Source organism: Nuphar pumila, chromosome 16, assembly GCF_984573655.1.
Source record: "Nuphar pumila chromosome 16, dmNupPumi1.hap1.1, whole genome shotgun sequence".
In the NCBI taxonomy this organism is placed as follows: Eukaryota; Viridiplantae; Streptophyta; class Magnoliopsida; order Nymphaeales; family Nymphaeaceae; genus Nuphar; species Nuphar pumila.
This window is the reverse complement of record NC_143264.1, coordinates 18,409,556-18,435,585: the sequence shown is the minus strand read 5'-3', so window position 1 is coordinate 18,435,585 and position 26,030 is coordinate 18,409,556. Positions and strand designations below refer to the sequence as shown.

General features: G+C 33.3%; 1 protein-coding gene across 1 annotated transcript in view; it reads left to right on the top strand.

Moving 5' to 3' along the window:
• Positions 1–15,621: 15,621 nt before the first annotated feature.
• Positions 15,622–26,030, top strand: part of LOC149813043 (trigger factor type chaperone family protein) — a 216,535-nt gene continuing 206,126 nt past the window's right edge. The window contains exons 1-4 of the mRNA XM_089991785.1: positions 15,622–15,961; positions 18,036–18,119; positions 20,642–20,770; positions 21,015–21,103. Coding sequence (XP_089847911.1) covers positions 15,689–15,961; positions 18,036–18,119; positions 20,642–20,770; positions 21,015–21,103 — 575 coding nt within the window. The 5' untranslated portion in view covers positions 15,622–15,688. The remainder of the gene's footprint in view (positions 15,962–18,035; positions 18,120–20,641; positions 20,771–21,014; positions 21,104–26,030) is intronic.

Here is a 26,030-nt window from a genome sequence, read left to right as displayed (position 1 = left end):
CGAACCGGTCTTTTTTTAAATCAACCCTCATGTTGATCTTCTTTTTCCAAAACTGGTTTCAAACCAGTCTATTCAAAATCAACCCTCGTGTTGATCTTCTTTTGCAAAGACTGTTTTCAAACCAGTCATTTCAAATCAACCCTCATGTTAATCTTCTTTTTCCAAAAACTAGTTTTGAACCGGTCATTCCGAATCAACCTCCGTGTTGATCGTCTTTTACAAAAATTGGTTTCGAATAGGTCATTTCGAATCAACCCTCATGTTGATCTTTTTTTGCAAAAACTGGTTTCAAACCGATCATTTCAAAATTAACCATCGTGGTGTTCATTTTTCAAAATCAACCCTTGTGTTGATCACTTTTCAAAATCAACCCTCGTGTTGATCACTTTTTAAAATCAATCCTCATGTTGATCCTTTTCAAAATCAACCCTCGTGTTGATTAATTTTCAAAACAACTCTCATGTTGATCGCTTTTCAAAATCAACCCTTATGTTGATCATTTTCTCAAAATCAGCTCTTGGGTTGATCCTTTCTGTCAAAAAAAACATATTTTATCGGTCTTTTTCAAAATCAACCTTTGGATTGATCCTTTTTTCAAAAATGATTTTTTACTAGTTTTTCAAATTGAACATTCGCATCTTACTTCAAAGATCCCATATGTGGGCAGGATCAAACAAAATATTGTCAACAATTCTTCATCAATCTTCATTTCTCCCATTTAGGATAAGGGATAATCTTGAGACCATTCATAGAAATGACACATTTCTCTATAATAGTTCATCCAAATTGTGAATCTTCTTAGGCCCAGAATTTTTCCAAAATTATCATCACAATCATCAAAAATCCTCATAGCACCAACATTTCTCCAAATTCAGCTTACAAGTCAAAAACAAGTCCTCGAACTGGCCATTTTTAAATTTTTTGATCATGGATCGACTCATTTTCTAAAACCAGTCCCAACATTGGTCATTTTCAAAACTTTCAATCTTAAATTGAATTCTTCTTCTAAAAAATCAGTCATCGCACGAACATTGTTTCAAAAATGAATTCTGACTCGGACATTGTTTCAAAAATGAGTTTTGACTCATATATTGTTTCAAAACTACTTTTGACTCGAACATTATTTTAAAAACGAGTTTCGACTCAGACATTGTTTCAAAAATGAGTTCTGACTCAGACATTGTTTCAAAAACAAGTTTTGACTCAGACATTGTTTCAAAAACGAGTTCTGACTCAAACATTGTTTCAAAAATGAGTTTCAACTCGAGCATTATTTAAAAAATGAGTCCTGGCTCGAACATTATTTCAAAAATGAGTTTTGACTAAGACATTGTTTCAAAAAAAAGAGTTTCGACGCAAACATTATTTTAAAAATGAGTCTAGCTCGGACTATCTCTCAAAAATGAATTCTGACTCAAACTTTCTTTCAAAAATCCAAACTTTCAAGTTGGACTTTCTTCAAAACCCAACTTTCAAGTAGGACAAACTCTCAAATTCAACTTCGTGCTTAATGCCATGTTTTTATAAAACTGACCTTCGGGTCAACCAAATCTATCAATTCTAATCATTTTCCAACCTTCGAGTTGCAATTCTATCAATTTTAATCATTTTCCAAGAACATCGGGTTGCTTAATCATTTTCCAAAACCTTCGGGTTGCAATTATATTAATTTCAAACCTTCGAATTAAATCTTCCTTCCCAAACCCAGTTTAGCATTGGTCCTTCCAAACCCAGTTTAGAGTTGGTCCTTCCAAACCCAGTTTTGCGTCGGTCTCTCCAAACCCAGTTTAGCGTTAGTCCCTCCAAACTCAGTTTAGCACTGGTCCTTCCAAACCCAGTTTTGCGCTGGTCCTTCCAAACCCAGTTTAGCGCTGATCCTTCCAAACCAAGTTTAGCATTGGTCCTTCTAAATTCAGTTTAGCACTGGTCTCTCCAAACCCAGTTTAGCGTTGGTCTTTCCAAACCCAGTTTTACGCTGGTTCCTCCAAACCCAGTTTTGTGCTGGTAATTCCAAACCAAGTTTTGCGTTGGTCCCTCCAAACCGAGTTTAACATTGGTCCCTCCAAACCCAGTTTAGCGCTGGTCCTTCTAAATCCAGTTTAGCGTTGGTCCTTCCAAACTCAGTTTAGCACTGGTCCCTCCAAACCCAGTTTAGCACTCGTCCTTCCAAACTCAGTTTAGCACTGGTCCTTCCCAAACCTAATCTTCGCAATGATCAAATTTTTAAGGTTCAAACTTTAGTCACGGAGTTATCAATCTGACATCATGTAAACCCTCTCACAAAGGATTCCAGAACATATTGCCAGTACGCTACCAAAGATATTTGTTGGTTCAAAAGAATTGTCTCAAACTACCTTCAATATTCTCTTTAAAAGAACAAAGCTTCTACAAAGAAATAACAAAAAAAAAATCAAGCTTTTTCTGTTGGTCAACCAAAAGAATGAAGAAAGATCCTCGATGTGGCAGGCAGAGAAAAACTCAATGATGTTGAAAAGTCATAAATGAATTGATATTGATCATATCTATGACACATTCTTAAAGATGATTCTTCTGGTAACAAGGCAACAAAAATATCTCGCATGATAAAAAGCATCCACTCAATCTCAATATCTCTCCAATCCTTCAAGCTGTAATCAACTATCTACAAAAGAGATATCTCAAACTATCATCAAGTTGAAGACTGATGTATGAGTTAGACTCCCGAGGCCAAAGGAGACTCGAATCATCTCTAAGTTGAAGAAGCATGTGACATGTTCTTCCAAAGAAAGTTCAAATCATCGCCAAGTTGAAGGCTGATGTGATGAACCTCCTGACAAACCCTAAAAGATATTTGATTCACATCAAAAGATTTCAATCAAAGAGACAACATCATTAGTATGATTCCTAAGACAAAGAAGGCTCAGATCACCTCCAAGTTGAAAGAGTGTGTGATGTACCCTTCTAGAGAAAATCAAATCACCTCCAAGTTAAAGGAGCGTGTGATGTACCCTTCCAGAGAGAATTGAAACATCTTCGAGATGAAGGATGATGTGATGAACTTCTTGCCAAACCCCAAGAAAGCTCAATGTCTCAAAAAGAGTGCAAAAAGATCATCAAGGGAAAACTCCAGATATCAAGCTGTCAAAATTGCCAAAAGTCATCTTTACCTATGTGAAATTCTTTTATCAATATCTTTTCACCCAACTGCTTTTATGAAACTGAGATCATTTTCTCATTTTTTATATCAAGGAAATGGATAGCTTTTTTGAAAAAACTCAACATCAACGAAATTTAAATTTGGTTCTTGATTCTACGGAGCTAGCCTGATTAGAGGGAATACTTTAGGTAGAAAAAGAGAATATTTTCGCACAAATGTGCATATTCCAATCATTTTGAATCAACTATAATTTTTATCTCGTTGGCAATATTTTTTGGTTATCCCGACATAAAGCAAGAACTTGATGTCCATTTTGGTATATCATGGCGCCATTTTATCCCTCTTTAGGACTTGATAACAGGAGTTTTCAAGATCCTTCCCTTCTGTTTAGTTTGAGCACTCGGGCTCTCAGATCTGCACATTTCCCTATTTTCTCCATTGTCCTACCATAGACTATTATTTTAAGGTTTGAGATCAAGCTTGGTTTTGCAAAATGTCATTTCAAAAGCCATTTCAATTTCAGTCATGAGACGCCCCATTCATTTTCATCCCTTTTCAAGCTTTAGGGACCCCCATTTTTCTACCTTTTGCAACCCCTTCTAGATTTTTTTTGCGAAATTCAGAAGACCCATCATGGTTTCCTCATTCTGATGAGGAATCCATATTTTTCATTCCCATTTAGGTAAGGGTTAAACTTGAGCCTCATTCTGACAAAGTATTTCTTTTGTTCCCATTCAGATAAGGGTTAAACTTGAGCCTCATTCTGACGAGGTCTATTCTTTCATTCCCATTCAGGTAAAGGTTAAACCTGAGCCTCATTCTGACAAGGTATATTTTGTGTCTTCGTTCAGGTAAGGGTTAAACATGAGCCTCATTATGAAGATATATATTTTGCATCCCCGCTCAGGTAAGGGTTAAACCTGAGCCTCATTCTGACAAGGTGTACTTACATCCCATCCAGGTAAATAGCTAAACCTGAATCTTTTTCAAAAGGCTTATCTTATCTCAGCCATGAGACCTCAATCTCATAATTTTGGGACCTCCATCCAAAAGTTTCATCACAATTTTCCCATTCCTTTTTCCTCAAGGATTTTCAACCTTCTCAAAATCCATTCAGGATAAGGTATTAAGCCTGGACCTTGTTTTATAAGGGTCATTCAAAATCAATTTCTTCACACCCAGTCAGATCTTCCTAACTGGGGTATTTTATTTTGAACTTTTGTGTGTTTTTTTTTACTATTAAGCTCGGCTTTCAATCGGCTTAGCAGCAAAGAGGGGCATCTGTAAACACCCTAAATTTTTTAAGTCCATTCCAGATACCCTTGTTTCATAGATGTCAATCCCCTGTAGGACAGTATCGAGTCTCACCCCTAGGTTTATTCTAGTTTAGAGACCAGTTTACCCCGTTCAACTAATAAAATTATCATTTTACCTATGAGTCACCTTTAGACCTTTCGTCAGTTAGGTTTAACCAAATTCATCTCAAGTTCAGAAGAGTTAGAAAGCCTGTCATTTCTAGCTCCTCTGAGCTCACAATGAGCAAATCCTGACCATTTCAGCTAATTTAGCTCGTTTCAAGCGAAATAAGCTCATTTTAGCTCTAATCTTAACCAAATTGTCCTCAAGTCAGTCAAATCCATTAGATCCCATCCCAGTGAGTCTGATCTAAGTTCACAAAGAGTTTGAGTAACTTAGTTCTAGTTCAAAGTCAGTTTTTTTACACTCGGACCCTGTTTTAGCTCATTTTGAGCTCATTTTTGCTTGTTTGAGCTCGATTTAGTCTAAATCGAGCAGACTCCAACTGGTTGAGCTAGTGTTTTGATTTCAAATTTAGTTTGTCTGAGTATAACTGGCTTCGGATTCAGGTCATTCTGATCCAATCCAGCTCAAATTAGTTCAGACCAGTTTTGTACCAAGTTTCTACCCTTGCAGGGCGAAAACAAAAAAATGCAAATTTCTTCGGAACATTGTTTTTGACATTTTTCTAAACTCGGGCAAGTCCCAATTCAGACTCGGATCAATTCCTTCATCTAATATCCAAGATCCAATCCATTTTAAATCGGATATTAGATCCAATGCTAAATCTGGTGTCTAATTTCTTCTCGAACCTGGATTTTTCATCTGATTCATTCAGGAATCCATATCCGAGTCCAATTTCATTCTTTAAACCTGGAATATCTCATCAAATGTTCATGATCCAATTAAGTAACTTTGGATCTATTTCAGTCTGGATCCACCATCTGATCCGTTCAGAAGTCCAATTCAATCAAATTTCTGAACTCAAATTCATTTAACATCTAAGATTCAATTTCACTTCTAGAATTTTGATTCAAATCTAGATCCAATTTCATTTTTTGAACTGGATCCAAATCCAAAATCCCAATTTTATTATGAATTTGGGGCTTTTTCCATTTTTAATTCTTCAGAAATCCATATTCAGGGTTCGATTCCCATTTCAAACCAATTTCTTTCAAATCGAGATCCAGATCCAATCTTTTCAAAACTTCGAATCCAGATCTCTTTCAAAAACTCGATTTTTATCCTGATTTCAAAATCAATCTTTGGGTTTCACATTAAAATCCACCGTTTTGCAAAAATTCTTTTGAAAAATACCCTGGATCTAGTTGAAAATTTAGTTTGGATTTCGAAATATCAAAATGGATCCGGATCCAGTTTTAAAATTCTATTTTTATGCAAAATCAATTTGGGGATTTCAAATTCAAAATCAAATTTTTATCCCCAATTTTAAGATAATCTTTGAAATTTCAATAAGTGTTTTGGCAAAAAATTCTCAAAATTTCCAACTGGATCCGGTTTTACCCAATTTGGATTTTATAATCAAAGATTGAATTTTGAAGTTCAATTATTTCCAAAAATCCTCTTTTCATTTTCATATTTCATTCCCCTTTTATCTTAATTTCTTAATCAAAAAATAGATTTTTCAAAGAGGCACCACTTGGTATTTTCAAAATCAAAAAGCAAAAAATCACTTTTAACAAAACCTTTAAAAACCTATTTGCTTTTAAAAACCCACATGAGCATCACCCACAAGGTGATGCCATGTGTCAAATTTTCAAAGGAAAGCCTATTTTGCACCTCTATAAAATCAAAAAATGACTCACATAGGCACCCTTTTGCAAGAGGGTGCCATGTGTCAATTTATTTGACAAAAGGGCATTTTTGCCCATTTAACAAAATAGGAAAGACCCACATGAAGTTGGCGCCAACCCCATGTGAGCCCTTTTTGCCATATAAGCACCCATGTGCAAAAAGGGTGCTATGTGTCAAAGATTTTCTAAAATAACAAATTCATCCATTTGAAAAAAAAAATGCCCACATGGGCTGGGCACCACCTTTTTGAAAATTTTTAGTACCATATCTATCATTTTGGATCAATCTACCCCCAATCTCAACTATAAATAGACCCATTGAGGGTCTCTCTTTTTCATAACTTGAAGATTTGAGAAATTGAGAGAATAAAAAAAAAATCTCTTTCTCTTCTCTCTCCCGTTCCTTCCTCCCTGGAGTTGGCACCATTATTGGAGCATCCTCATCCTCTTCATCCTTCTTTGGTGTAAGGTAATCTTCTTTTTCTTCTTAGTTTAATTTGATTTACATTTCTTTTCATTTTGCAAAAGCCATTAGAATTATGAGATTTGATTTTCAATAGATCAAATCTCATATTCAAGAGGCTAAATCAATTTAAATTTATGTCACAATGCTTTTAATTTCATTATTAGATGTTATAATTCTGTTTTTACATCATTTTTCATTATCATCTATGATCTAGAATGGTATATCTCATGTTTGATCATTGCATCAAATCACTTATGAGATTTTATTTCATTCAATTATGTTGAAATGACATTTTCAATTCTGATCCATTTTTCCCTTCATTATTTTGCATATAATTAGGTCTTATTTTGATCTAATTGTATTATCACATCTTTATTAGTATGTTTTTGGGATTCACGCAAAAAATTAGATCAATCTAAGTTGGTGTGATCCCTAAAAAAAACATGATTCGAACCCTACCATTTGGTCTCGTCCGAATTTTCCTTGAAATTAAATCAACTTGTTGGGGTGATTTCTCCCTAACCAGAGATGATATTTCAAATCTGTAAAAAAGAAAATCTCCAGCATTGAATTTAATTTTTTCATATAATTTTTCATCAATTTATATGGTGTTTTGATATATGATTTTGGTAAAAAACCATAACCCTATTACTTTGTGTCATTTTAATGGTTTAGAATTTTATCCATTTTGTTAGAGTCATGTCTCCCTAATGGGAGATCATTTTTAAGATCTGTAAAAAAGAACCTCTCTATCTATATGTCTAGTTTTTTTATGTAAATGTTCATCTATTTCTATTAAGCATTTCAATTTTTTTTGCATTTTAAGTCGGGACACTGTCTATTTTCAATTTCAGGCATTATTCTAACTTAAAATTAACTTCTTGCATTCATATTTCCCTAATGAGAGATCATTTTTTATATCTATAAAAAGAAATTTTATCCTTAAAATGTCTAGATTATGCATGCCAATTTTTATCAATTTTTATTAAATTTTTATTAAATTTTTATTAAATTTTCATTTTTTATTCAGACCAAAAACCAGAAACCTGCTGATTTTTCTTTCACAGGCTTTTACAGATTTTTGGCCAACTTGATTAGATTAGATCTCCTTAATGAGAGATCATTTTCTAGATATGTAAATTGAAAATGTTTCATGGTTAAACTAAGCAACGTCTTCGATAAATTTGAGAGAAATTGAATCAGTTTAGCCCCTGAAACTCAAAAATCATAGAAACTTGTCTGTCAAAGCTCAATTACCTGATTTCAAATTTTATTTCTCAATGTTTTAATCATATCTTGAGTTTTAAAAATGTTTTTCAAAATATGTAAAAAAGTGATGCTTACTTAAAGAGTTAAAAATCCATAAAATTAATTTTCAGCTCAATCTGAGTTGTTTTAGGCTTTCTTTAATTAAAAATACTTTGATAGGGTTGATTTATATATCTCAATTTTAAAATATCTTGTTTTACTTGGATAAAAAAACCCAAATTCGGGTTTTCTCTAAACTTTTTCTATTTTTTTCAATTCTAAGATACTTGTAAGGTTATTAGTAACCTTCAAAACAAATTTCATCAATTTCTAATATGTTTATGGATTTTTCTTTTATTTTTTGGGGTATAAAAAGGCTAAATTATAGATTTTTCTCAAATTTTCAATAAAAAAATCCATAAATGCCTACATTTATCTCTAACATGTTTGCTCATTTTGTAGAATTTTTTTTTCTTTATTTTCAATTGATGTAAATTCATTCAAGTGTTGTAATAATATATTAATGAGATGTTTATTTTATGCTTAGTTTAGAATGAATAAGCATTTAGATTAAATTCCATAATTGATGTATTTCATTCATTTTTCTTTTCTTTTTAAGAAATTTACTATAGAAAACATGAATGACATGTGCATCATTTAATAAAGAATAAATAAAACTAAGTAGAGTTTGTATATACGGCCATAGTCAGAATATGAATAATATTTAAAATTATTATTCTTTATTAAAATACAAAAATCAACTTACATTCTTAAGTTTTTTTCAAAAATCACCATATTTTAAGAAAAATACATTTTCTTCCTTTATTAGAATCTAAAAATAAATATTAAATTAAAGTATATTCATGGCCATAGTCATAAATATATGAAAATTTAATTTAATTTTAATTCTATAAAGGCAAAAAAATTATTTTATTCTTTATTAGAATTTAAATAAAAATTAAATTAGAATATATTTGTGACCATAGTCATAAATATATTAAAATTTAATCTTATTTTAATTCTATTAAAGAATAGAATTTGCTTTTAAAGTTCCAATAAATTCTTTTAATGCATTCATCATTTAAGATAGAATTGCATCATTTTCTTTTCAAGTTATTTTTACATTTTCAAGTGATTTTTAAAATAATTTTCAAAAATAATTTTTATTTCTAAATTTAAAGTCATTTTCGATTTTCATTCATAAATTCAAATTTATTTTTTTTAATTTCATTTCCAATTCTATTTAACTTTAAATCCTATTTTAATTAACTATTTTCAATTTCTAATTCTTATTTTTCTAAACTTCCCATTTTTTAATTTCTACATTTAATTTTAAATTTCATTTTTAATTCCAAGCATTAATTTCAATTTCCAAATTTCAAATGTTGATTTTATTTCAATTCTAAATATAAATTTTTATTTTCGAATTTCAAATTTCAAACTTTAAATTTCATTTCAATTCCAAATATCAAATTAAATTCTTTATTTCTTTCAAAATTCCAAATTTCGATTTCTATTTTTATTTCAAATTCAACTCCAAATTTTCCATTTCAAAATTTCAATTCTTAATTCTGAATTTCATTTCAATTCTCAATTTTAATTCCTAAATCAAAATTTGAATTTCCTTCTGAATTTCCAATTCCAAATTCCCATTTTCATTTCCAAAATTTTAAATTTTAATTTTTGATTTTCAAATTAATCATTCAGATTTCAATTTTAAATTCAAAGTTCAATTTTGAATTCTAATTTCAATTCTGAATTCTGATTTTCAATTTCAATTTTAAATTCAAAATTCAATTTCTAAGTTCAATTCTCAATTCAAAGATCAACTCCAAAATCGATTTTTTCTTAATTCAGGTTTCAAAACTTGGCTTTGAATTCAATTTCATTTTTTTCGCATTTTCAATTCAAAGTTCAATTTCAAATTCCATTTTAAAGTTGAATCCAATTTTCAAACTCAAACTCAATTCCACTTCAAGCTTTTTAATTAAAATCAAACTCAATTTCAATTTTCTAATTCAAGTTCAAATTCTTCCATTTTCTAAAGGATATTTCAAGCACATTTCAAAGTCACTTGGAAAATCAGATCTCTGAAATCCTTTCAAAAGCATATATATTTTTCAAAATTCAAAAGCATAGCACAAGCCCGATTCAATGTGCATTTAGGACTTAGAATAATTTTTTATACAAATTTAGGCAAAGAAAAGGCATGATTTTGATCCTTGGTTCAATTATCCATGGTAAAGGCATCAGGAACGGTTGAACCTTGTACCGACAAGTGAATCTTGTCTCCCTATTTTTTTATAAATTTCAAAATGGAGGCAAGTAATTTTGAAATATCTTTACAAAAGGTCAAGTGAGACCTTGCGAGAGTTTTTCTCTTTCTTCCCTTAAAAATGAACAAAAATAAAATTTTTGCAATGATCACAGATTCAATGTTACTTTTATGTTTTTTGTGATTCTTGCATAGATAAAATCATATTTGAGATATTTCATAAAGATTTTATAATTTCTGGATTATGTTTGTTAATGTTTTAGCAAGATTAACTTAAATATGATCAAAGATGTGGTGTATGATATTGTAAATGTGTTTAGAGTATTTAAAAATTATGATTGTATGAGTTTTACCATGTTTCTTATTCTTGCTTAATAGATCTTGCACGAGTTTGGATCTTGGTTATTCTGTTCTCATTTTTTGTTCCAACCAGTCTTAGAAACAAATCTATATCTCTATAAAAATGAGGTCAATAAAAAAATAAAAAAATACTAGAGTGTTCTACACATCTAGGGCTTGAATTTAGAATCATGTTTCATCTAGTTTGATTCAGTTTGGAGGTTGAAACGTTCATTGCAATAGAGCACATACTTTCTACCATGTCAGCAGGACTGTTCCAACCAAAGATTTTGAAAACTCTAAAACCCTAATCAAAATTGATCAAAATAATTTATGAAAAATCTGGGCAAAAGGTAATATGTATAAAAAGATTTTGTAAAAAGGATTTTGTCAAAAAAAATTGTAAATCTTGAGAAATTCCTTAAACTGGATTAAATTTTTGCAGTTAACAAGATCTGTTTGATATTTTTTCTGAACAAGGTTCAGTCCCAGAATTTTCATGATTTTATTACAGCAAATTTTGAATTATGTTTCTTGGACTGCATTTCTAAGATGATGGAGAAATCCTAGTAAAAGTTTGAGAGTTAAATTCAGTACCTGTGTTTTTTTATGGGTTTTCCAAAATCAGGTTAACTGGGATGCGAACTGCACAGTATGACATGTGTTACTGTCGAATTGTATTTTATTTTTTGTAGCATGTTTGTTGATGTTTAAATGAGATATTGGACTGATATGCATGATAAATGAATGCAATCCATTATTAATTGAATTGAGCATGCATAAATATCAATGACTGTGTAAATGCATAATGATTGCATTATTGTATTTATTTTATGTTATAGACTAATCAAAAGCATGCATAAAGTGCCATGAATATTGTTTCATTTGAACTCTAAATGTGGTTGTATATTTGCATTGGCATGATTAACAAGAGAATTAGTTAAAAAAAATCAAAATAAAATTAATTCTCTTGGGGCTTATTAACAGAGTAAGCTTGGTACTGACAGCTTTCTGGGATATTTGGCTTAACACAAAAGGTTGCTTTTGTCTCCCATCTACCGGACCAGTAACCGGAGGAACTACCATGATTTGTTTGCGGTTAATAGGTAAGACTTATGAGGAAAATTATCAGGATTGTAGGAGTTGGAAACTCTCTCTATAAAATTATATTCCCTCTCCAGAGTATGCACAATTAGGGGCATCATGCAGCTTAATAAGACACAATTATTTGAAAATACAAACCTAGATCATACCTTCATATGGGAGAGTCTGTGTTGCATCGACAAACAGATATTGGCAAGTGAAACAAGATTGTGAATTGCATATAGATAGAACATGGCATGCATCATTTAAGCAATAAAACAATAATTGAAGATAAGAACTAATTCATGCATGAAGGACTCACAACACTAAAATGATAAGTTCATGCATTTTGTATATGTTCATGCATGTGCATAATTTATTGTATTGATGCAAATCTTAACATAACTAAGTGTGCATTAAATTGACTTGTTAGCATGAGTTTATGTTTATTGTTTGCTAAGATATGTGTTACATGATTGATATATATGGTTGCATTTGAATGTATTCTGATATCGTGCATTTATTGTAAGTATATTATTTTCTACTAGGCTTTCACGAGTCCAACCTATTTTATGAGATTTCAGGTATATTATGATGTTCAATTGAGAGCGAATGCGAAATGCTTAGGCGGCGTCAAGAGACAGTCTTTTCCTTTCTTAAGAATAGTTTTAAAAAAAATATTATTATTATCAAAATATTATGATAAATATTTTAAATTATTAAAACTGAATTAAATCTTAATGTTTACATTGTATTTCAGTTATGATGATTAATTGTACTGTAACCCACCCAGAATGTTTAACCCAAAGAAAAAGCTTCTTTTCGCTGTTTTAAAAAGACAAAAAAAGTTTTCTCTAAAATTTTAAAGTTAAAATTTTGGGGCATTATATTTTGGGATTCTATGTATCATTTTCATAGTTTCGGGATTTTGTGTATCATTTTTCAGGGTTATAGGTATACTTGAAAGATGGTATATTTTACCAGACACTTGGTCTACCTTAGAGAGGGTAAATGGTACAAACTTTATGAGAATATTATGTTTCTTGTGAGAGCTAGGCGTCTCACTCGGTCCCTAGTCTACGAAGTTAGGAGATCAGAACTACAAATGTGTCTTAGGTGGTAGATCTATATCTTTTGCAAAAGTGTTGGGATGCTTAATATTCTAGTTTTTTTCTTTAGGGAGTACTCTCTCAGTCATAAACCATCCTCTTTAGATATCTGTACAACTAATCACTTGTGTTATTCAAACATATAGTATAATAAACCCCTGTATGATCTCGATCTGCTATGATATCTTGGCCTGTGCGTACCTATAGGAAAAGTTAGATGGAGAAACCTAAAGATACAATTTGACAACTTTGTTTTTATGTATTAAGATGTATGCCTTGATATTATGAATGTTGTAATATGTTTTTGTTCTATTCTGTGGTACATAGTTTTAAATGTTATTTTTATTTGCCAGGTAACTATATGTCGTACTATGTGAATAGCATGTGGCCTAGACGTACTCTTGAATGCTATACCCCTATGTTTTGACATTATGCATGTGTGGTATGTACATTTGACACTATAAACACTCATCCTGCTACTATGTTTCTTGCTTAGAGTGGTTGCAGTATGACCCCTATAAATTATCATTTTTACATATAAGGAATAAAACCACAGAGTGATTGCAGGGTTGCTGCAGGGGAGTCATGAACTACAAAATTTGGAAATTTGAGATTATTGCTCTGAATAATATTGGTTAACTTTAAATTATGAATTGTGCAAGACAATTAGACTTATTGGTGATTCATTTAAACTTAATGATTGAATGATTTTCTAGAATGAGATTGTTGGTTTTGAACATCTATAACTTGCCCTTAATTTTTAACCAAAAGTACTTTATAATCATTTTCATTGTTTGATGCAAATTAATTATAAGGTCTCCATAAGGCCTTCCACCATTCCTTAAAAAAAACACTAGTTTTTGGTTTAATTTTTTGGGACATTATCATTATTTTTTAAGTTTGAAAAAATATATCTTTTTGTAAGCGAACTAGCTTAAGCTGTATAGGTTTAGCTCAAGCTTGCCATTAGCAATTCAAAATCAAATTAAAAACTCAAACACAAAGTTAAATTAATCATGCAAATTCAAACTTGATTTCAAAGCGATATTTAAAGTTAAAATCAATGAATGGTTTTTAATTAGAAGTTGAATTTAAAGTTAGATTTTTGTTTTGAATTCCAGTTCAAAATAAAATCTAAACACCATTCAACTTCAATTCAATCCCGAAGTCAATTCAACTTTGAATTTAAACTCAAAATTCACATTCAAATATGATTCCAAATACAAGATTCAAATTTAAACTCAAAATTCACATTCAAATATGATTCCAAATACAAGATTCAAATTTAAACTCAAACTTAAATATTAAAATTCATCTTTGATGTTACCTAAAGTTAAACTTTAAAATCAAATTAGATTTTCAAATTCAAGTTCAAAGTTATAATTGAATTAGAAATTCTAATTTGAAACCAAATTAAAAACTCAAACATGAAGTTGAATTAAACATGCAAATTCAAACTTGATTTCAAAGTGATATTTAAAGTTAAAATCAATGAATAGTTTTTAATTAGAAGTTGAATTCAAAGTTAGAATTCTGTTTTGTATTCCGGTTCAAAATCAAATCCGAACATCATCAAACTTCAATTCAATCCCGAAGTCAATTCAACTTTGAATTTAAAATCAAACTTAAATATTCAAATTCAGCTTTGATGTTACTTAAAGTTGAACTTTTAAATCAAATTAAAATTTTAAATTCAAGTTCAAAGCTAAAATTAAATTAGAAATTCTGATTTGGAACAAAATAAAAACAAACATGAAGTTACATTAAATATGCAAATCAAAACTTAATTTCAAAGTTATATTTAAAGTTAAAATCAATGATTGGTTTTTAATTTGAATTCAAATTTTGATTTCACTTTTGAATTTCAGTTTAGATTCAAATCTAAACTTCATCGAACTTCAATTCAATCTCGAAGTTAATTTAACTTTGAATTTAAACACAAAATTCATATTGAAATACCATTCCAAATACGAGATTTGCATTAAAGTTTGAACTCAAACCTACATATTTTAATTAAACTTTAATGTTACCTAAAGTTAAACTTTTAAATCAAATTAAAATTTTAAATTCAAGCTCAAAGCTACAATTGAATTAGAAATTATGATTCGTAATAAACTTAAAAACTCAAACATAAAAGTTGAATTAAATATGCAAATTCAAAATTGATTTCAAAGTGATATTTAAAGTTAAAATGATTTGTTTTTTTATTAAAATTTGAATTTAAAGTTGCTTTTCAATTTTGAATTCTAGTGAGAATCAAATATAAGATACATGTATACTATCCTTGCTATCACCTAATCAGTCTATTAGAGTCTAGTCAAAACTAACATCGGTTGTTTGTGTTGCCTATTGTATGAGTTTAAATGAGCTCTTTATGAAACGAGCCTGAACTGAACCACAAACAATTGGTGCAGTTTCCAGCATGACTCGACTATTAGCTAATCCAGTGATAAAAGCAAACGCGTTTTAGAATGCAACAACAAAACCCAAAAGTGACCCACATTTTAGCCCATGTCAAAAACACCATTTCTCGAGGAAATCTTAGCTAGGAAAAGTTCTTGATAAACTAAAGGCATATATAAAATAAATAAAATAAATAAAATAATGGAAATATATAAAAAATCTAAAAATATGAGATTTTAAAAATTGTTTTTACCACTTTACTAATGAGATAAATTGTAATAGTTCCAAATTAAGTGTTTTTTGAAAATATTAGCTTTTTGGAGAAATGATCAGCTTTCGAAAATATCGCGATAAAATATCCGCCGTATTTGTGACATAGGCGTTAGGTTTATAGTTCAGGGCCCACCGATTCGGATAACCCCACCCCACCCCACCCCACCCCCAGTGCCAAAAGTCCTTGTTCCGACTCTTACTCTTGGCACACTCAGAGAGAGAGAGAGAGAGAGAGAGAGAGAGAGGATGAGTGAAGCATTCGTGAGCGCTTACCTGCAGTTCCCGCCTGCTGCTCGATCCGTGCTACGCTGCAAGGTTCCAAACAAGCGGTTTCTTGTTCCTGAGCTGCTGAACGCGACCCTCCATCCACCGGTTCTCCGGCAGCCGACGTTCTTTCGCAGCGCCGGACCTCGCACATTAAATCTCGCTGCTTCTTCGGGCTCGACCACCGTCGGGGCAGGAAAAGACACATTGCTGGCAGACGTCGAAGCGGTGACCACGAATGAGCCCAATTCCAGAGTAAGCTTCCCCTTCCGCTTCTCCATTCCAATGTCCCTAAGTTGCTTCCCTATCTTTTTGTTCTTCTTGTTCCTCTCCTCTTGGAACAGATCCAGTTCAACTGTCTCTTGTCGGTATTTATATGTTCATGTTTGTTCTTCATCCCTTCTTTACTGGCATTTTGTGGCCCATAGTTGGAGTTGTGTGCCTAACTTATCGAGCAATAAATTAAATAGAGTTTTGATCTGTTTTGGCTTCTGTAACGTTTCTTGCATTTAATTTCGCAAAACATTTTATATGTATTTTTCTTTGGTGCTGATAGGCGCATTACAAATTTGGTAACAATGAATAATATCTCATTGTTTGTGCATTTTTTAGTAAATCTAACCGCACAGATCGATTTATCATGGTTTGTTTACTTGGAACAATGAATTTAAATAGTGAAACACTTTAAAGAATGCTAAGAATTAATTTTCCAAATTGCACCAAAATGTGATTATGAGGGCAAGCTTTCCACGTCCAGTTGGATGGAAAAACATTTGTACCAAATGGAACAGACAAACCCATTCATATGGTGTAATGACGTCCCATCATATTAGGGTTCTCGTCCTTATATATTAAAATATTTCACTTTGTATCAAAGTCTTCTTTGTTCTTTAAGAAGAATATTGTTTTTGTATCAAAGTTAGTTGATGATAACAATTAGTGTGCTATTTACTCCTTCCTCTGTCTATGTCAAGGATCTTTACACAAAAAAAAAGTTCACTGAGGGACAAAGATGGGCAGCCATTTTTATCATTGTGTCTTCTTAGTATGTCAAAGTTAAATAAGCTGTGTTTGGCATAGTCAGTTAGCTCATTTCAGTTGGTCTTTTGTCGAAAGATTGGTATCCAATAATTTAATTCCGAAGTCTATTCTTAATAGTTAGTCAAAAAGTGTTATTTGTCCTAGTTGTCAGATGCCAAAGAGTCATATACTTCCTTTTAATATTTTGAATAAAAGAGCTTCAAAACCTTTTGAGATTATTCACTATGATCTCTGGTCCTGCACCCATCTCTTATTTTTCTGGTAGTTGTAATTATGTTACTTTGATTTATAATTATTCTTGTTATACCTGGATATACTTCATCAAACAATAAACATGAAGTATTCAATGTATTCTAGAAGTTTTATGCTTTAGTCAGAAATCAGTTCTTTATGTCTATTCTGAACTTCTAGTGTGATGGTGGGGAGAGTACTCTTGAAGAAATTTATTATCTCCAAAATAATGAGATCAATCGAAGAGTCTCTTTCCCTTGTACCTTGTAAAAAAAATGGCATCACTGAAAGGAAGCATTACCATATTGTTGAGAGTGCTTTGGTGAGTATGTCACATAGGTGCGGGTGCGTATGTGGATACGGGTGTGGCATGGCAATTTTAGAAAACTTGGGTGTGCGGTTGTGGATATATATATATATATATATATATATGTGTGTGTGTGTGTGTGTGTGTGTGTGTGTGTGTGTGTGTGCATTTATGTATATAATATAGATAAAATTGGACTTGGTTAGGGATGACCGAATCCACTTTTAGACAAAAATGGACCGGTCGACTTCACCTAACACAAAGAAAGTTGTGTCCAAATGTTGCACCCGAATTGATGCGGGTGCGACACGGGTTTTTTGCCCTTTTAGAAGTGTCCATGTTACATAGTTTGGAGATGATACATGAAGGGAATGATCCTCTTTATTTATGGACGGAAGCCTTTCGTACAACCGTTCATGTCATAAATAGGCTTCCTATGAAGATTCTGGGGTACAAATCACCATATTATGTTTTCTTCGAAAAGCATCCGGATTATGATTCACTGCGAGCATATGGATACATTTCAAGCACTCTTTCATATTTTAATTGGCAGGTGCTTCTTTTTCCTGCTGTGGTGCGTAGAGTGCCATGCCACACATTTTAGAAAAACATTTGAATGATAAATTTAGTATTGATGTAGAAACTTGCATCTGTAGTTGTGCACTCATATATGCACATGGCTCTCTAATTTGAAGTGTGGCAGTTGTCTCCTATCTGAGAGGCATGTTCTTATGTTTCTCTTTGTTGCAGGTTAGGATAAGTGTCAATGTTCCTCCCATGGTATGCCAAGATTGCTATGATCGTGTATTACTTGAATTTGGCAAAAAGATCAAGGTAATTCATGCTCATGCAATTTATATGATTATTTTGACATTTGTTTTGTTTGTAAAAGTTGTTCATAGACAGTTTTGATATGGAAATATTTCACCATGTAAATATGAGTCATTCTTGGAAGGATACATAGTATTTTGATGTCCATTGAATTGCAGTTACACGTTGAGTTATTTTCTATTTGACTTGATAGATGTAATATTAAATAATTTCATATCTTCTCTTAACCAAATTTATTTTGAGATGGTACTTTTACAGTTTTAAAAGGAGAACTATTTATTTGATACAAGACCAATCAGGATGCTTGTTATTATTGTTGATTATTCTACCTACAATTGAATTCCCATGTTTATGGTGATGGTTGGCATTCTCGGGACTTGGTATCAGATCGGCTACACCTGACTTGAGCAAGTTATGGTTTTTATTTAATTTAGTAAAAATAAATAATAAACATATATTTTCTAAATACATATTTTTAAAGAGCATACTCATTTGAAATATGGATTTCTTATATATTTATATGTATATAGAAATATATAAATATACTTTATGTATATATATATATATATCTATATATCTATATATCTATATATATAGGATTTATATTTGCTACAATCACTTGTACTTATAATCTAGTTGGAATCCCACTATGCAAGTTGTTTTGAGTCTTTTGACTCAATCTAACCTCATTGATGTGTTCAACATGGTCGATTTCGTGGGAGTCAACCCTTGATCATGTTTTCTTGAGTAGGAAAAAAATGATGCATTCATAGCCATCAATTTTTGGATCATCAGAAAACTTGTATACAGGTTGGATTCGGGCAATCCAAAAGCCTGTTCCCACTAAATAAAACATGTAGATCACATCTATGGTGTTAAATGCAACAGAGAAAAGCAAAAAAATAAGAAAATGGGGTTTTATATGTCAACTAGAAAAGCAAACTTTATCCCCCCCCACCCCCCACATATATATATATATATATATATACATGTATACATACATACATGTATACATACATGTATACATACATGTATGTATGTATACATGTACGTCCACTAGAATATGTTAACTGGAAATATGTGAACTAGGCATTTCCAACCCATTTTTTGCCAATCTGAACCTGCAGATGTGTCCGCCATGGTCCATTTGTTAGGAATCAACTGTTGGATTTTGTCTTTTGACGATAAAACATGATGCTTGGATGCTTGAATATTTATCAAAATTTTGCGCCATTGATTTTCATGCCTTAAAAAATCTTGATTATGAATCATAATCAGATGATTTTATAGCCTGTTCCTATAAAACGAAGCATGTAGATCACATTCGTAGGATGAAATTTAAGAAAAAAATAACTCATTAAATTCTCGGTTCACACTCTAGTTCACATATTTCTTTTTAAAATATTCTAGTGGTGTGTGTGTCTATAGGGAAATAAAAACCTACAAAATGGGCATTCTGCTAAATGAAACATGCTATTGGATTTCCGGTGTTATTTCGAAATTCCGATGAAACAGATGTGATCTATATGCTTTTTTTTATGGGATTCACTTCTTGGAGCGTTTGATTCCAATGCATGGATAGGTTTTTATAAGGTTTCAAAAATCAATGGCCTACAATTTTTATAATTTTTGAGGCTCCAAATACCCTTTTTTCCATCCAAAATGCATGATCTAAGTGTCGATTTCTAGTAAATCAATCATGCTGAACACATTTATGGGGTTGAAATTTCAGAAAAAAACACTGAAAGTCCATTATCATGTTTCATTTAGCATCGTCCCCATTTTGTAGGTTTCCATTTCCCAATATATATATATATATATATATATATATATATATATATATATATATATATATAGTAAATCCATTATGTCAACCTCGATAAAGACTCGACTGACTTGGCTGAGTTAACGGTAAAACTTGTTTGACTTGGCTCATTAGGACTTGGCCAAGTTTAGTCCCTAACCAAGTCTAGCTGATTTCTTAACTTGGTTAGATGCCGATATAAGGCAATTTGGCCGAATTATGAGTTGACTCATTGAGTTTGCCAACTAGGTTTATAGCTGCATCTGGTCCAACCAAACCAAAGCACCAACAATTCAGGATGCCTCATAATTGTTAGTAATTGGCTGAGCTTTGTTGGAGGTGATCTTGAACTTCAACAAGCTGGAACAAAAGCAAAACACGCTAGAGTATGCTTCTACTTCATATGCTCTTTCAATGAGCCAGAGCTGAAAACCTCATAGAACTGATGTTTGCATGAGTTTAGCCCATTAATTATGTGGAAAAACACTGGAATAGGGTTTGGCTAGAAAAACTTGTTTTTGAGCTTCTAGATGATCTAAGGATGGGCTGCTTGTCAGCAGGTCGCTTGTTGATCAGCCCTATCTGTCTTCCAAATCAGTTTAAGCATTCAAAAAATAGGTTTTAAACTTTTTGTAATGGTCTTTGTTTTTGTTGTTAATTTGGTAGTTGTTTGTCATTTTAACCATGTTTGATAATCATTTTGATTTTGTTTCATAAACAGGTTCCTGGATTTCGCCCTGGAAGGAAAGTACCAGAGAATATTTTAGTAAATTATGTGGGAAAGCAGAATGTGAGAAATGCTGCCATAGAAGCTGTTTTAAAGGAGACCCTACCAAAAGCAATCTCTTCAGTATGCTAAACACGTGCATATGATTTAACCTTTAGCTAATAAGCTCTTTTGCATCATATTGCAATGCATACATTAAACAAACATAACTAATTGCATATAACATGACAAATATCTCAAATTCAACCTTTTTATTAGCGGTAAGAACTTAATAAGCTATGCAGTTCTTTTTTTATGACATTTGAATATTTCACTTCAATGTTGTGTATTTTATAGAAATTTTAAGGGTTTTTCTCTTGGTTTCTAGGTCAAGGGACGTGCTTTGGAAGACTCTGTTCACATTATAACAAAATTCTCTGACATTGATGCTGGTTTTTCACCTCAGGGTTTTCTCAGGTATGTTTTTGGATTGTCTGTCAACATATCTTGGGTGGAAAGGTAAGACTATCATGATTATTTTAATGTTGTGTGTGGAATCATGACACATGATTTTTGTCGAAAGTGACTGGTATTCATTGTGACTGTGCTGTAAGGGATGGAAGTATCAATCTGAACTGAAATATAAAATAGGCATGACTGAATTAAAATAGTACCTCTTGGAAGGCTGGCAATATCCAAAAATCAAGGCTAATATGCTGCGCAGACAGCAACAGTGTTGTTGAACAGTGAGATCAAGATTTCGTGCATGTTTAACTATGAGAAAATTGATTGTTTAGATTAGCAGTAAGATAATATAATAACAGATCTAAATCTAGAACTGATACAAAAACAGCTGAACAGCTTTAATATAAAAGTACACATTTTTTCTCATCTCTAATTCTGAACTTGTGATAAAAGTTTCTGGGATGATGTTAATGTGAATAATTTCAACTATCTGATTTGTTACATATAGGACTCAACATAATAACAAACAATTTTGTGCAGCAAAATATCATCATCATCATCCTGCTTCACACCAACTACATGTAATGAAATTAAAGTGCACAAGAGAGATGCCACAAAGGAAGAGTGCACAACCATACAAGAAGCCACTAATGGGCAAGATACAATGTTCACACAAACAAGAACATAAAAATAAATAATGTATTGATGAGATGCTAAAAAGCATTAGGGAAGAAAGGGGCTAACACCCTCTATTTATGCACCAAAGGAGACCAAGGTGGGGCTCCCATAGAGCCGTTGGGAGCTCCCCAACGGTCATATTTATGACGGTTGAGGAGAGTCCCAATGACTATGTGGAGACTGTTGAGAATAGGTGGTTTTTAGGTTAAGTTGTTCTTTATTAGAGGTTTTCTGAAATATTATTTTCATAAGGACTTAGATGTAATTTTTCTGTTTTGCCTCTCTCTATTTAATCTAGAGAGAAGCCCTAATGATAAGATCGAGTTTTCCGTTTAATGTTCAGCCGTCTCTCTCTCTCTCTCTCTAGGGTTCGATTCATCTTCTACATGGTATCAAAGCGGAGCCGATCGTGGGAACGTGATCGACTGTGACGTGGGAGCGTGATCGAGATATCGACTGTGACGTGGGAGCGTGATCGAGTTTTACCAGAACACAGTCGATCGTGGAGGCTTTCATGATCGTGATCAAACTTCGATCACGCTGAGTAATGTTTCTAATCAGGTCAGCAATTTAAAATTTTTTTCTGGGCATGCTGCTGGTCGTGGATGCCTGCTGTGGGTGTCGTAGCTCCTCGTCCTTTTTTTTTTTTCTTGTGACTACCAACGCGGTTGGGAGTTTGATTGCGATACAGATCTTAGGAGAAAATCTAAATCGGTTCTCCTCATCTGAATTTCCTGCTGCGACCTGGTGGTGCCGAGTCTTGTTGCTGCTATGACATGTTTTGTTTTTGGTTCGTGAGTTGTCGAAGGGTATTCCTGATGGTTGGAAGTAACAGATTTTTTTTTTCTGTGTTGTCGTGAGTGCTGAGTTCTTGTCGAGGTGTGTTCCTGCTGTTTGGGAGCAGCAGATTTTTTTTTTCTGTGTGGCTGTGATTGCTGAGTTCTTGCAAGTGCTGATTGCGTGTGATCAGAAGCTGATTGCGTGTGATACTTACTGGAATGTCATGCCTTATATGTTGGAGAACAACAGGTTTAGTGAATATTTTGTTTTGCGACTGCATTCTATCATTTGTCGTGATGTGTTTGGGTGCAGCAATGTTCGGGATTTCTGTGGTATCGACAACAACTGAACTTTAGTTGTTTTTTTTGTGGGTTGGTTTATTTCAGAATGTGGTTTTCAGTGACTCCCTGTTGTGTCGAGTTTTTTTTTAAAGGAAGCACGGTAGCTTAAGTTACTCTTCTGTCATGGAAAATAGCAGGTGTGATTTCCTGCTGGATTGAATTTTATTTTGTGGAACAGCAGGTGTGGTTTCCTGCTGAGTTGAAAATTCTTCTTGAACACTTGCTGTTCAAGTGAGTTTTTTTTAGTATGGCTGAAACGTCGAAAGGTGATTCCAAAATGGAACATATTGGGGAGTATAAGGCTTTTGCCAACCCCTTCTCGTATGGCTCTTCTGTTAGGTTGAATGAAACCAACTATGCCAGGTGGTCCAGAACTTTTATGATGTCGGTATCTGGACATCGTCGAAAACATATTTTGTTGGAAGGCGAACCCATTGAGAAATTGGGAAAATATGTTACTTGGGATGAAGATAATGACATAGTTATGTCATGGAACATGAATAGTGTCGAACCCCATATTGCAGATGGATTGATCTATTATAATACAACCAAACTAATGTGGGACAATCTTCGTGATACATACTCACAAGAAACGAATGTGAGTCGTATCCTACAAGTCGAACATGAAATATATAACTTGTAACAGGGAGATCAGACCTTGGCCCAGTACTATGCCTCTGTCAAAGCTGCGTTTGAAAGACTTAATGCTCACAGGCCTCTTTGTTGCTCGAAGCAAAAGGATCATCAAGAACAAACCATGGTTGCTCGTTTTCTTATAGGTCTTTCTTCAGTTTTTTCTGTTGTAAAAGTTCAAATGTTGACTGGTTCAGATGTTCCCACTCTTGCTGACGCTTACAATCGTCTGAGTAGACTTGCGATCTCTCTGCCTGTGACTCAGACATCTGCTCTTGTTGTCCCATCTAGTTATGGTCGTGGAAATATTTAGAATATCAGAGGACGAGGACGTGGACGTAGTATGGGAGGCAGAGGAAAGCTTCAATATGCATTCTGTGGAAAATCTGGACATTTAGAAGATCGTTGCTGGGATAAGCATGGTCAACCAATCTCTTCTGCATCAAAGTCATATAACCCTAAAGCACATGTTACTACTATTGAGGCAACAAATGCACAAGAGAATATCACTGCAAATGAAAGTAGTATCACCCTTAGTCGTGCGGAATATGATGAGTTGATTGCTCTTCGACCTTTGAGTTCCACCACTCCTGTAGCTGGTATTGCCTATTCAACCGGCAATCATCTCCATCCGAATGATAGTAAGTGGGTTATTGACTCTGGTTCATCCAGACATTTGTGTGGAAATTCACGTGTTTTTTCAGATCTAAAGGTCATTAAGGCTCAACTTGGAGTCTCATTAGCCGATGGGAGCTCCTCCCCGGTTGTTGGTCAGGGAAATATTTCTATATCCTCCTTATTACAGTTGAAAAATGCTCTTCATGCTCCAAACATTCCTCAAAGTTTACTTTCTGTTAGTTGCCTTATAAAAGAACAAAATTGTAGAGTAATATTTGATCCAATGGGTTGTCATTTTCAGGATTTGCTGACGGGGAAGAAGATTGGTGGAGGCTATGAAGAAAATGGAATTTACTACCTACATCATCCAATGGGTTCTGTTCATGCTGCAGTGGAACATTCATTCAGTCCTGTTTAGTGGCATCGTCGTCTTGGTCATCCTTCATTGTCAAAGCTTCGGTCGGTCTTTCCTCAGATTCCTTCCACCACATCATTTCAGTGTGAAGCATGTCAGTTGGGCAAGCATCATCGAAGTTCGTTCCCTTCGAGTCAGAGTCAGTCTAGTAATAAAGTTTTTGAACTTCTTCATGCAGATGTATGGGGTCCTAGTAAGATTCCTACTAGGACTCAGTGTCGGTATTATCTTGTTATTGTTGATGATTTCTCTAAGTTATCATGGGTATTTTTAATAACAGAACGATCTGAAGTTCCAAGTCTTATCAAATCCCTAATTCTTGAAATAAAAACTCAGTTTGAATCTATTGTCAAGATTGTTCGCACTGATAATGCTCTCGAGTTTAAATCAAAAGGTCTGTTATAATTTTACCAAGATCATGGCATCCAACCCCAAACTTCCTGTGCCTATTCATCTCAACAAAATGGGGTCGCTGAGCGAAAACATCGGCACCTCCTTGATGTTGCCAGGACCATTATGATTCAATCCAATGTTCCTGTGTTATACTGGGGTGATGCGATTACCACTGCTTGCTATCTGATCAACCGCATGCCTTCGTCTTCTGTGGGTGATCCAATTCCATTACATATCCTAAAACCTAATGCCCCACTTTTTTCTTTCTCACCAAAAATATTTGGATGTGTTTGTTTTGTCCACAAACTTGGCCCTGACCGTGATAAATTAGCCGCTCAAGCTACAAAATGCATATTTATCGGTTATCCAAAAAATCAAAAGGGCTATCGATGTTATGATCCTATTTCTCGCCGAGAGTATGTCAGTGCGGATGTATCTTTCCTGGAATCCTCTCCATATTACTCTAGTTCCGGTTCTCCGCTGCAGGTTGATCCAGCTGAGTCTTTTCCATTACCTATACCTTCTTTTCCTTTGGAATCTGTGCCCTCCTTACCGAACCAAACTTCATCCTCTTCCAGATTTAATAATCCTCCATTGGTATATGTGCGTAGAGCTCCACTTCCGCAAGAGCCTTCATTTTCTTCTTCTCCTGAGGTAAGTTCTACTGACAATAGTGATCTTCAGGATGATGATAGCAGGCCTATTGCTCTACGAAAAGGGACAAGACAATGCACCTTATATCCCATATCTCATTTTGTCTCCCATGCCAGAATTGGACATCAGATGAAGTCTTTTATTTCAGCCTTGTCTGCTGAAACCATTCCTCTGAACTATCAGCAGGCAACACTTGATAATCGCTGGAAGATGGCTATGCAAGAAGAACTGATAGCTTTGGTATCTCAGCATACCTGGGATCTAGTTGATTCCCCAGCAGATGCTGACATTGTTGGCTATAAATGGGTATATATAATAAAGTACAAATCTGATGGTTCTATTGAAAGGTACAAGGCCAGATTAGTCGCGAAAGGGTATACCCAGACATATGGAATTGACTTTGAAACTTTTTCTCCTGTTGCACGGA